Source organism: Galeopterus variegatus, unplaced genomic scaffold (genome assembly GCF_000696425.1).
Source record: "Galeopterus variegatus unplaced genomic scaffold, G_variegatus-3.0.2 Scaffold4574, whole genome shotgun sequence".
In the NCBI taxonomy this organism is placed as follows: domain Eukaryota; kingdom Metazoa; phylum Chordata; class Mammalia; order Dermoptera; family Cynocephalidae; genus Galeopterus; species Galeopterus variegatus.
Window position 1 is genome coordinate 101,457 of NW_007730685.1, and position 12,534 is coordinate 113,990.

The 12,534-nt window shown below is 52.2% G+C and overlaps 1 protein-coding gene across 1 annotated transcript in view; it reads left to right on the plus strand.

Moving 5' to 3' along the window:
* The first annotated feature begins 20 nt into the window (after positions 1-20).
* LOC103603368 (semaphorin-4G) overlaps positions 21-12,534 on the plus strand; it is a 13,254-nt gene continuing 740 nt past the window's right edge. The window contains exons 1-17 of the mRNA XM_008587858.1: positions 21-87; positions 1,748-1,827; positions 2,392-2,494; positions 3,022-3,532; positions 3,625-3,773; positions 4,042-4,104; positions 7,547-7,645; positions 7,762-7,855; positions 8,000-8,113; positions 8,314-8,483; positions 8,574-8,743; positions 9,060-9,204; positions 9,335-9,557; positions 9,800-9,915; positions 10,054-10,223; positions 10,393-10,460; positions 11,926-12,526. Of these exons, the coding sequence (XP_008586080.1) occupies positions 3,409-3,532; positions 3,625-3,773; positions 4,042-4,104; positions 7,547-7,645; positions 7,762-7,855; positions 8,000-8,113; positions 8,314-8,483; positions 8,574-8,743; positions 9,060-9,204; positions 9,335-9,557; positions 9,800-9,915; positions 10,054-10,223; positions 10,393-10,460; positions 11,926-12,526 (2,306 nt within the window). The 5' untranslated portion in view covers positions 21-87; positions 1,748-1,827; positions 2,392-2,494; positions 3,022-3,408. The remainder of the gene's footprint in view (positions 88-1,747; positions 1,828-2,391; positions 2,495-3,021; positions 3,533-3,624; positions 3,774-4,041; positions 4,105-7,546; positions 7,646-7,761; positions 7,856-7,999; positions 8,114-8,313; positions 8,484-8,573; positions 8,744-9,059; positions 9,205-9,334; positions 9,558-9,799; positions 9,916-10,053; positions 10,224-10,392; positions 10,461-11,925; positions 12,527-12,534) is intronic.

The window sequence follows — 12,534 nt, forward strand, 5'->3', positions numbered from 1 at the left end:
GCCGCAGCACCTTTCTCCCGCAGCTGGTGCCGAGGGGCCGCGGAGCCCAGCGTCGCTGTCTCTACCGCCCGGGATCCAAGCGCAAAGGTGAGGAGGCAGGGAGTGCGGGCGGCGGCGGGCCCTGAGCCGGGGGAGCGGGAGTCAGGCAAGGCCTTCCCCACGTCCATTCCACTCTCCAAGATGGGCCAGGCCTTTCTCACCGCCAAGTCCCCCGGTCCCGCATAAAGGCTGTAGAGGGGCGCGGGCCAGGCCTCGGACCGCGGTGGGCGCCGACCGGCCACCGAGGATCCGGGGATGGCGCAGGGAGGGGGCCCGCGTGGCGAACAGTGTTCCCTGGGATCTGGGTCACGTCTCCTAATGTCCGGCGGGATCGAAGGAGACCTTGTCCTCGAGCTGCAGCAGTAGGGACTGAGGTTAGACCTGACGAAAGAGAACCGCGGGCTGTCTGGGATGGTGGAAGAAGGGGGTGGAGGGGGAGGGTCTCTCTCAAGCCAGGAGAGACCACCATCCTACTGGGCAGAAGGAGATACCTCCTACAGTAGGCAGGTGGACATCTGGAATGAAGGTCGAGAGCCGTTGATCCCCATTGATACTGTTTTGAGGGTCTCCCTCCCCCAAATCCCTCCACCCTGGGATCTAATGGAAGGAAAGTGATCAGAGTTCAGGGGGCAGGCCCTGGGAAGGAACCTGAACTATGGAACTCCTGGCGGAGTGTGGGGTGTGGACCAGAGACCTTAAACCCGCTTCGCCACTGGGGGAGGTGGGGTGGCATGCTCCGCCCCGCCCATTTAGCCCCGCCCTCCCTCCCAACAGGTTAACTGGGGGCTGAGCTCCAGCCCAACTCTCATATCTAGAACTGCAGCATATATGCGAGTAGAAGAGTGCTAAATTACCACTCCATCTCTTTGCTAAAGCTGGGGGCCTATTCCCTCCCTTGCGGAGCCGCTTTGACCCATGCACCCATCACATTTGAACATCCGAGGTCACAAGCCTCCCCCATCTCTCTCTCTCTCTCTCTCTCTCTCTCTCTCTCTCTCCCACACACACACACACACACACACACACACACACACGCACACTTGGAATCTGACCTTAGAATTGGGACTTTAGAAAATGGAGGCGGGGTTCTGCACTGCACCTCACCCCACTGGACACTGGCAGCTTCCAAGCCTGCAGGGACGACTGGATCTTGTGTGCACATGTGCTTGTCTCTGCATAGATGTAAATGTGTTTGAGGACTCTGTGTGAAAACACATGTACTTGACCCTTCTGTGAACATGACTGTGCCTGACCCACTGAATCAATGGCATTGCGTGCATGTCTCTACACATACCTGTGTATGTGCAGGACCCTCATATTGAATAAGTGTACAATCCTTCATGTATTTTTATTTTATTTTTTTGGCGGTTGGCCGCACATGTGTGGGTTTATAATTCTCCTCATCAATTTCTGAGGCTATGTGACTTGCCAAAGGGATGGGCATGTGAATACAATGTTACAGGTGAACATGAGTATGTGTGGGCCATTATGTGAACATGTGTGTGCACAAACCTAACTGTGTGTGTGTGAGACCCTCCTGTGAATACATGTGTTCACAGTCCTCCTTGTGAATGTGTACCTGTGTTCACACACACACACCTTCTTCTGGATCCATGTGAGTCTTAGAGTAAACCTGTGTAAGTGTGCCGTGCACCACACTCTGAGTGGTTCCTCTAACTTGTGGTGTGTTTCTCCTGCCCAATCCTAGAGACGGATCCCACCTACCTGGATCCCGCCTACCTGTAGGGCTCCCCCCTTTCTGTGCTGAGCAAATAGGAGGCCCCAAAGGTAAACAGGTGTGCCTCCACAGCAAGGGGTGGGTTGAGCATGGGCATCTTTCCTGGAGCCTCCTGCTGCCCCAGCCTCCAAACCAGGAACTGGTGGTCCAGGGACCCTCTTCTTTCCTTCTCATTCTACTCTGGTCTGCCCTCTGTGCTCTGCCACCACAGTGTTGACTTTTACCTCTTGAATAAACCACTCCAAATTCCTGTTATCCCTCTGGCCAGTTCCTGATTCCTACCTTCTCTCCAAGGCTAGATAGTTAATATTTGACCTGGAAGGGAGGGGAGACACCAGTGGCACCCTCTGGCCATGCCTATGGGTATCTGATGAAATGGGGTCAGGCCTCCTCCACACCTAGCCCAGCTCAGGAAGTCTTCAGGAGCCCCCTTGGAAATTAGGAGACCTGTTACAGGGGCTGGGAGAGGCCTGCCACCCACCCCCACCCCTTCCCCAACTGGTTGGCTTAAGGGAGGGTCCAGGTGTGGGAATAGTCTCCAAGATGTGCCAGGGGAGGTGGCCAAAAACTCAGGGATCCCATTGTTCACCTTCTCCATGTTGTTTATGTTACAGTTAACTGGGATTGCACACAACAACCTCCTGCACAGACATTACACTTGTGCAGCTAGGAGGACCCAGATACCCACCCCCCATGCCTGTGAGTGCCTGCGTACAGGTAGGGACAAGTGTGGATGCCTAACCAGAGGGTGCAGTACAGACTCGCATGAGCAGGGCAGAGATGTGCACCCCCTCAGAGAGGAATGCTAAGAAGTGTCTAATTAAAGAGAAATTCCAGGGGAAGCTCTCAGGCCAGGGAAAAGAAAAAACAAAGGGAAAACAGGACAAAATAAACAAAGGCCCATTAAACATCTCTGCTCAGTCCTTCCTGCATAAGGCACCCCCGCAGGCTGCAAGGGCAGCTGCTGTCCAAGTTGGGTCTTATTGCTGGCATTCTTTCTGAGAACCTGAGTTACATCGAGACGGGAGCCTAGCAGAGCTATTTCCTTGGGTTTGGGTTGTGGGGAGTCTAGGGTCTTATAAAGAGGGCAGGTTCCACCCCAGCCTCCTGCATCAGAGCAGAGATGGACAGACTGATAATGAGTTGATAGTGGTGTGGGAGTTCTATGGACGCTGGGCCTTCTCCATTCAGTACCCTCACACAAATCAAAGTTTTTTTCCTGTTGTTTTTTTTTTTTCCTACAGAAAACAGACCTTAGAGATTCAAGACTAGCCCTGCTGTCGGGGGCAGAGTGACCCTATTGATAACCTACAACTCCTCTATGTCTCCACAACTCTCTCTCACCATGGAGTTTGCATTTAATGTAGAAAGGCATGTGAACCATCCCTCCCTCTGACTTCTTAGGTGGGATTCCATGGCAACACAACCCTGTGACTCCATGTCCCCCCAATTCCAGGACCCCCCCTGGCCCCATGACTCCTTGGCCCCCATGGCCTTATGACCCCTGACCTTCCAAGTGACCTCCCTGGACTTTGACCCCTGTCACTGTTCTTCCCATCTCCCCCCTCAACCCTGTGATTCTGGCCCTGGCTCCCATTGGGGGTCTTGTTGGTCTGGGCCTCCCCAGGAAGATGTGGGGGTGGCTCTGGCCCCTCCTCCTGAGCTTCCTTGCAGCAACTGCAGTCCCTGGACCTTCGCTGCGGAGACCATCCAGAGAACTAGATGCCACCCCTCGGATGACCATTCCCTACGAAGGTGAGATCCTCAACCTCAAAAGGCGGTGGGAACCAGGGCTGGGGGCAGGGAGGCAGGCCCAGAACTGGGCCCACTGCTCCTGCTCTCCCCAGAACTCTCTGGGACCAGGCACTTCAAGGGCCAAACCCAGAACTACTCAACACTGCTGCTGGAGGAGGCTTCAGCAAGGCTGCTGGTGGGAGCCCGAGGCGCCCTGTTCTCTCTCAGTGCCCACGACATAGGAAATGGGGCTCACAAAGAGGTCAGTCCCTGGAACCTGGACCACTCAGAGGGTCTCCAGCCTCACTCATCTCCCTGGGACCTCAACTTCCTAGAAACCCTTTCAGCCTTCCACAACCCCCTGGTCAGACAGCTCTGCCCTTCCCAGCCCAGGTCTCCCTTGCATCCAGTGCTCTTCCTCAAATTTATCCCACCCCAATTTCCCCAGCTCCCTGGGGTCCTATTGCCTGGTCCTATGAGTAATAGGTATTGGGGTCAATGCATCAGCCCATTCCCTTTACCTCTGCTAGATCCGCTGGGAGGCCTCCCCAGAGATGCAAAGCAAATGTCATCAAAAAGGGAAAAACAACCAGGTATGTGGTCTGCCCTGTCCCCAGTTCTTTTCCTCCTTCTCCCCAGTTCAGAAGCCAGAGTTGGTGAGGACACAGGTGGAGAGGGACAGAACAACCAGTCAATCTCAGCAACCACAATAAATATCATTAAGTACTGCTGGAGTGGCAGGCCTTGGGCACAGCACTTCTAATCAAAACATATGATGGCCTACTAGCTTGGCCTGCAACAGCATCTTAATCCCCTCTGGGCTCCCGAATAATAATCATGATAATAATAACCTCTAGTAAGTGCTACTTAGCTATTATCTCACCTAATTCAAATAATCCTATGAAATAGTATTATCCCCCATTTTACAGATAAGAAAAATAAGGCTTTGGTCAAGGAATAGCGCAAGTACCTAGTATGCCATGGAGCGGTATTAGTGAAGTATCAACCCTTTCTGGCTAAAGAACAGGGTGTCTGCAGTGGTCCCATGTCTAGCAATATAACAGATCCATCTGGAGAGCTTTTAAGATATATATATTCCCAAGGTCTACCAGCCCAGGCATTCTGATTGAGTAGTATTGGGACAGCTAAGTGTAAAGTATTGGTATTGGTATTGGGACAGCTAAGTCTAAAGAGGCATCTCCAAAAGATTCTATCAAAGGCTGTCTCTTGGTGCAGCGTGAGTAAAAAATGGGGTTGGTGAGGCATGTGGAACCCAGGTCAAGGAGGACTGTAAATGCCATGCCGGGGGTTTGGATTTTATTCTGTGACAGTGGGCACCCACATAATTTGACACTTTAGAGGCTCTCAACTTTAATGTACACACAAATCACCTAGGTATATTAAAAATGTAGATGCTAGGCCGGCCCCGTGGCTCACTCGGGAGAGTGTGGTGCTGATAACACTAAGGCCACGGGTTCGGATCCCATATAGGGATGGCTGGTTTGCTCACTGGCTGAGCGTGGTGCTGACAACACCAAGTCAAGGGTTAAGATCCCCTTACCAGTTATCTTTTTAGAAAAAAATAAAATAAAATAATAAAAAATAGTAAAAAATAAAATTTTTTTAAAAAATGTAAACATCTTGGAGAAACATCACTATAGGAATACTTACCTGACCCCAGGCACTAGATGGATTAAAATAGGTGATTCTGAAGTCAGGAGAAGAGGGCATTATGTGGGTCAGAGGAAGGAGGTCTGAGCAGGTTGGTGCAGACGCCAGAGGGCTGCACCTGATTAGAAGGCCTGTGAGGATTCAAACTCTGGGTAAAGGCAGGAGGAGGAACCATTAACAAGGCAAGTCAGGAGAGTGGCAGCTGAGACATTTGATGGACAGAGAAGGCCAGTGTGGCTGGAGTAAGGTGAGTGAGGCCAGAGAAAGGAGCAGAGCCCAGTCATACAGGCCCAGGAGCATGTGGGACTCTATTTTCAGGACACTGGTGAGCCACTACAGTGACATGATCTGGTTTACATTTTTAAAATGTGCCCTGGAAAGCAGGTTGGAGGGAGCAAGAGTTGTGTTGAGGGTAGAATATCTCTAGAAGGAAACTCTAGGCAATGTAATAGCAGTCCCCTATGCAGGCCCTGGGAGACAAAAATAAAGAGGAGCCTCTCTGTTTACAACATATACCTTTGTACCTTTTGGATTTTATACTATGTTGCATGTATTCCTCATTCACTGAATAAAGTACTTTTTATAAAAAGAATGGCAGAGGGTTGGGCAGACTGTCAGGTTTCCTCTGCAGTTTTCTAAGGAAGAGGTGACAGCAGTACTTTGGACTGGGTGGTAGTGGTGGAAGTGAAGTGGATCAAGTCAAGAGACATTTGGGACAAAGAGTTAATCATGAAGAGGCACTGAATGTGGGGGTGAGGGGGTGGGAAGCAGCAAGGATGACTCCTGGTTTCTGGACTGAGTAATAGGATGGATGGAGTGAGTGAGGTGGGAAAGACTGGATGAACAGGTTTAGGAGGGAAGATGCAGGTTAGGGAGGAGGTGATGAGCTTGGCTTCTGACAAGGTGAGTTGATGTGTCTGTGGGATATCAGGTAGAGAAAGAGCTGGAGCCTGGGGATAGATTTGGTAGTGTTTTAGTCCATTTTGTGTTGCTATAACAGAAGGGCTGGCCCGTGGCTCACTCGGGAGAGTGTGGTGCTGATAACACCAAGGCCATGGGTTCAGATCCTATATAGGGATGGCTGTTTAGCTCACTTGGGAGAGCATGGTGCTGACAACACCCAGCCAAGGGTTGAGATCCCCTTACCAGTCATCTTTAAAAAAAAATAAAATAAAATAAAATAAAAATAACAAAATTACCTGAGGCTGGGTAATTCATAAAGAAGAGAGGTTTATTTGGCTTACGATTCTGGGACAGCTGCATCTGGCACGGGCCTCATGCTGCTTCTACTCATGGCGGAAAGTGGCAGGGAGCCAGCAGGTACAAGCAGATCACATGGTGAGAGGAAGCAAAAGAGAGAGAGAAGGTGCCAGGGTCTTTTTAAGCAACGAGCTCTCCCGGGAACTAATAGAGCGAGAACTCATTCATTAATCTCCCCTCCCTCAGGGAGAGCATTAATCCATTCATGAGGGATCTGCCCCCATGACTCAATCAGCCCCCAAGGAGAGCATTAATCCATTCATGAGGGATCTGCCCCCATGACACAAATAGCTTCCAACACTGTCTCACTGGGAATCAAATTTCCATATGAGTTTTGGGGGAACAACACATCCAAACTCTGTCATTCCACCCCTAGACCCCCAAAACTCTTGTCACTCTCACATACAAAATACAATTATTCTATCCCAACAGTCACAAAAGTCTTAGCTTGCTCCAGCACCAAATTAAGAGTCCAAAGTCCAAAGTCTCATCTGAGACCAAAAGCAAAAGTCATTCCAGCTGTGAACCTGAAAAGCAAAAACAAATTTATCTACTGCCAGATACAGTGGTGGAACAGACATTGGGTACACATTCCCATTCCAAAAGGGAAGAATAGGCCAGAAGAAAGGAGAAACAAGCCCCAAACACGTCTGAAACCCAGCAGGGCAGACATATCTTAAAGCTCCAAAATAATGTTCTTTGACTCCAAATCCTGCATCCTGGGCACAATTGGGCATCTGGGCTCCCAAAGCATCAGGCAGCCTCAGGAACTATCAACCCAGGGGGATAGGTTGGAGTTCCAGGATCAAGGGGTGTTGCTGAAAAGGAGCTCAATGAGAGGAGAAACATTTCAGGGTGTCGGGAGCCCCATGAGCTCCTAAACCAGGGGTGAAGGGGACCACAGGAGACACACGCTGGCAGAGTGGTGTCAGATTATCCACGGGATAAAGGAGAGAAGAAGGTCATGTCACTGGGAGGCCAAGGACAGTGAGTTTCAGGGAATATGCTGTGTTCTGGACAGTGAAAGCCAAACTACAAAGCTAGACTAATGGGGGAGGCCTCTAGCTAGACAGGGGGCTCACGGCCCTCCATCTCATCCCACAGACAGAGTGCTTCAACCATGTGCGGTTCCTACAGCGGCTCAATGCCACTCACCTCTATACCTGTGGGACTCATGCCTTCCAGCCCCTCTGTGCAGCCATTGTGAGTATACCTGCCCCCGGCCCTGACTGCTGATTCCTGACCCCAGACTGGTCTGACCTTGAGCCACAACCCCTGTGGTCCTTGGGACCACTTGCTGCTGGCCCTGTGTTCTCTAGGATGCTGAGGACTTCGTCTTGCCAACCAGCTTTGAGGAGGGGAAGGAGAAGTGCCCTTATGACCCAGCCCGCGGCTTCACAGGCCTCATCATTGGTGAGCAGGCCCTCCTTCCTACCCAGCCTCTGATCCACAAGCATGCTATCTTTAGGACCTGTATCTCATCTCTAGGATGTGCCACCCATGTGTATAAATGTACCCTGTTGTATATGTGACATGCTCGGCATGACCCTGCCCCAGATGGAGGCCTCTACACAGCCACACGGTATGAATTCCGAAGCATTCCTGACATCCGCCGGAGCCGCCACCCACACTCTCTGAGAACTGAGGAGGCGCCGATGCACTGGCTTAATGGTTAGGAGAATGAGGCACAGGATGATGGGGGATAGGGACTATTTCTTCATTTTTACTCCCTTGGGAAGCTGACTATCCCATCCCCAAATTGCCAGGTGAGCCTGTCCATTCCATTCCTGTGTGTTGCCAAGTGAGGGGTAGGTGCAGGGGGAGAGGTGCCTGGCCTATCTCAGAAGCCACCTGAACTGCCTGTCCCACAGATGCTGAGTTTGTGTTCTCCGTCCTGGTGCGGGAGAGCAAGGCCAGTGCAGAGGGTGATGATGATAAAGTTTACTACTTCTTCACGGAGCGTGCTGCTGAGGAGGGTTCCAGCAGCTTCGCTCAGAGTCGCAGCAGCCATCGTGTGGCCCGAGTGGCCCGTGTATGCAAGGTGAACAGGGTTAAGGATGGGGCATGGGTGTAGAGGCTAGACCTCTGATCTTGGCCCCTGATCCCTGACCATGTGCCCTTACCTTCCCAGGGAGACCTGGGAGGGAAGAAGATCTTGCAGAAGAAGTGGACATCCTTCTTGAAGGCTCGTCTCATCTGTCATATTCCACAGTATGAGACACTGCGTTGGGTCTGCAGCCTGGATGCCGACACTTCAGCCCGCACACACTTCTATGCGACCTTCACGCTGACCACACAGTGGTCAGTGCAGGGACAGTGGGGAGGCAAGGAACTGGGGACAGCATAGGGGCTTGAGTAGAGGTCAGTGATGATGAGATAGGATCAGTGATGATGAGATAGGATCCATTGTGGGGAGGGCTGGCTGAAGAGTGAGAATTTCAGGCACATCAAGCTAGCCTAGGGCCAGAGGCCACAATAGCCCACTGACCCACAGGAGAGGCCCTGTGGGCCTGCAATGGAGTTGGCCAGGGTAACAGTGGGCTCCAGGCTGAGCATGGGTCAGGGGGCAGGCTCCACTGAATGTGACTCAGTCCCCTCCCCCATGTCCCATTCCTAGGAAGACCCTGGAGGCCTCAGCTATCTGCCGCTATGACCTGGCCGAGATACAGGCTGTCTTCGCAGGCCCCTACATGGAGTACCAGGACAGTGCCCGGCGCTGGGGCCGCTACGAGGGTGGGGTGCCTGAGCCCAGGCCTGGCTCGGTGAGCACCCAGGCCTGGGGCCAGTGCTGAGTAGACAGAGCCCCTGGGAAGGGCAGGAGGGACTGGCCTTGCAGAGAGGATAGGCAGGTGTTGGAGTCCTGAGGCTCACTACACCTGTCCCCTACCCCAGTGCATCACAGACTCATTGCGCAGCCAAGGCTACAACTCCTCTCGAGATTTGCCGTCCATGGTCCTGGACTTTGTGAAGTTACACCCACTGATGGCTCGGCCTGTGGTGCCCACCCGTGGACGGCCCCTGCTGCTCAAGCGCAATGTACGCTATACACACCTCACAGGGACACCTGTCACCACGCCTGCTGGACCCATCTATGATCTGCTCTTTCTTGGCACAGGTGCATCTGACCCAAATCCTTAATCCCTATTGACCCTGATCATTAATGCTTCTGAACTCAGTGATTCCTGCTGTGACTCCTCCAGGCTTGGAGTTCCCAATGTCCTGAGGGCCCACTGCTGTTGGCTGAATCCTTGTCCCTGACCTCATCACGACTCCTGAGCTGTTCCCATTAGGCCTCTTGCAGGGTGCCTAGAGCAGGTCCCATTGTTGGAGTCTGACCCTCTGTCCTTTCTATGCCAGCTGACGGCTGGATCCACAAGGCCGTGGTCCTAGGCTCTGGGATGCACATTATTGAAGAGACACAAGTGTTCAGGGAGCCCCACTCTGTGGAGAATCTAGTCATCTCTCCAATGCAGGTAGCCCCTGACTTGTAACCCTCAATATGGCCTTGCTGGAATAGGGGGAAGGAGTGTGAAAGCTGGGCAGAGGCTACGTATGTGGCTGTAAGTGGGAGTGGGGGGCGTTGCCAACCTGCTGTCCTCTCTGGCTCCCAGCACAGCCTCTACGTGGGGGCTCCTAGTGGTGTCATCCAGCTACCGTTGTCCAGCTGCTCCCGCTACCGATCCTGCTATGACTGCATCCTGGCCCGGGACCCCTACTGTGGCTGGGACCCCAGCACCCAAGCCTGCATGGCAACCACCACCATAGCCAACAGGTCCCAGGGCAGTGGCTGGGAGGTGGTGGGGAGTGAGGGTCACTTGTGGCCCGAGTGGAGGACAAAGGCCTGCAAACATATAGGGAGAGGGGTCTAATTATTGGTAACAGCCCTTTAGACTTTTCACTGGGGAAATTGAAGCCCCAGTCTCCCTTATTCATGAATCCTGATCTTCTGTCTCCAGGACAGCACTGATACAGGACATAGAGAGAGGAAATCGAGGCTGTGAGAGCAGCAGGGATACAGGTAAGTGACATTCATGGATGTGTGTAGGTGGGGCTGCATAGTCTGTCCTCTGCCACTTACTGTCATTTGTATGTGCATCTTTGTATATGAATGGTTATGTCTGTGTGCTTTAGGTGAGGACCACCCAGCACAAAGCCTGGTACAGAGTAAGTGCTCAACAAGCATTTACTGCCCAAATGAATTATAAATGAGGAAACAGGTTCAAGGTGCAAAGTGTTTTGTCACTTCTGGAACTTATAGCCAAGTGGTGATGGGGGGTTGGGGGTCATTAGGCAATCAAATCAAACAAATAATTATAATTATTAATAATTACAACTATGACAGAGGTTCAGGAAGGTAATGGGTATTTCTCCAAGGAAGATGAGATGACTGAGCTGATATCTGAAGAACAAAAGTTAACAGTCATAGCTAACATATATTGAGTACATACTATGTGCCAGGCACTGATCTAAACACAAGTGTATTGCATAATCTTATTTATTCTCACAGCATTCCTAGGAGAGAGGTGCCGTTATTATTATCCCCATGAAGGACAACCTCTTGGAGGCACAGGGAGTATAAAGTTATTGACCTAAAAGGAGCAGAGTCAGGATTCAAATGTGACCCCAAGAAGTCTGACTCGAGTTGGGTCCCCTAGTGGGAGTCATCCAGCTACCACTGCCCAGCAGAGGGAACAGCAGGCAGAGGGAGCTAGGTGTATTCAAGCAACAGGAGAAAAGGCTGGAGAAGCAGGCATGGACCATGCTGAGGATTCTGATCTTCACCTGAAAAGCAACAGGAAATCTTTGAAGAGTTTTAGGCAGGGGAGTGGCATGATGAAATTTGTGTTTTTAAAAGGTCACCACACTGTTGCATGGAGAATGGATTAAACGAGGGCCTGAGTGGGCTGGCAGTTGTGGAAGAAGTGAACAGGTCTGAGATAGAATCTGAAGGCAGAATCTTGGTGAGGGTTGGACACAAAAGGTGAGGAAGAGAGAGAGTCAAGGGAGACCCCTCAGGTTTCTGACTTAGACAAGTGAGTAGCTAGTGGTACCATTTACAGTGGTAGCAATTCAAGGAAAGGACCTGGTATAGTTTGAGAGAGAGGCTTTGGCCTTAGTGAGGTACCTGAGAGACTTCACATGGAGATGCCCAGAACATGGCAGATATTCAAGTCTGGCGCTCAGGAGACAGGTCTGTGCTAGAGGTAGAGGTTAGGAGTCACTGGCAGATGGCAGGAATTGAAACCACAGGAGAGTACTGAGAGCATGGAGAGAGAATGGAAAAGGGCCCAAGGCACTGCCTACTTCCTGGGAAGGGGCAATATGAAACTTATGTGGGAGCATGAGCACAGAGGCTTGGTCAGCTATCACCATGCTTCCACATGCTGTGCTTAGTGCTAGGGACTTAACAGTGAACAGTGTGGCTTGCCATCTCAAATGCCCTCCCTGGGATGGGCAGGCATTTACCTCTCCCTCTCCACCAGGGCCACCACTACCACTGAAGACTCGCTCTGTGCTCCGGGGCGATGATGTCCTCCTGCCCTGTGACCAGCCATCCAACCTGGCCCGGGCCCTGTGGCTACTCAATGGGAGCATGGGCCTGAGTGATGGGCAGGATGGCTATCGTGTGGGCGTAGATGGGCTGCTGGTGACAGACACACAGCCAAAGCACAGTGGCAACTATGGCTGCTATGCTGAGGAGAATGGCCTCCGCACCCTGCTGGCCTCCTACAGCCTCACAGTCCGGTCGGACACTCCTGCCCCAGCTCCACAAGCCCCTGCCACAGCTGGGGCACAGCTGGCACCCAGTGTGAGGCTGTTCTATGTACTAGCCATTGCTGCACTTGGTGGCCTCTGCCTCATCCTGGCCTTCTCCCTCCTTTATGTGGCCTGTCTGCGGGGAGGTAGACGAGGGCACCGACGAAAATATTCACTGGGTCGGGCCGGCCAGGCAGGGGGATCTGCTGTGCAGCTGCAGACAGTTTCAGGCCAGTGTCCCGGAGAGGACGATGAGGGTGATGATGGGGAGGGGGCTGGGGGCCTGGAGGGCAGCAGCCTCCAGATCATCCCCGGGGAGGGAGCCCCAGCCCCCA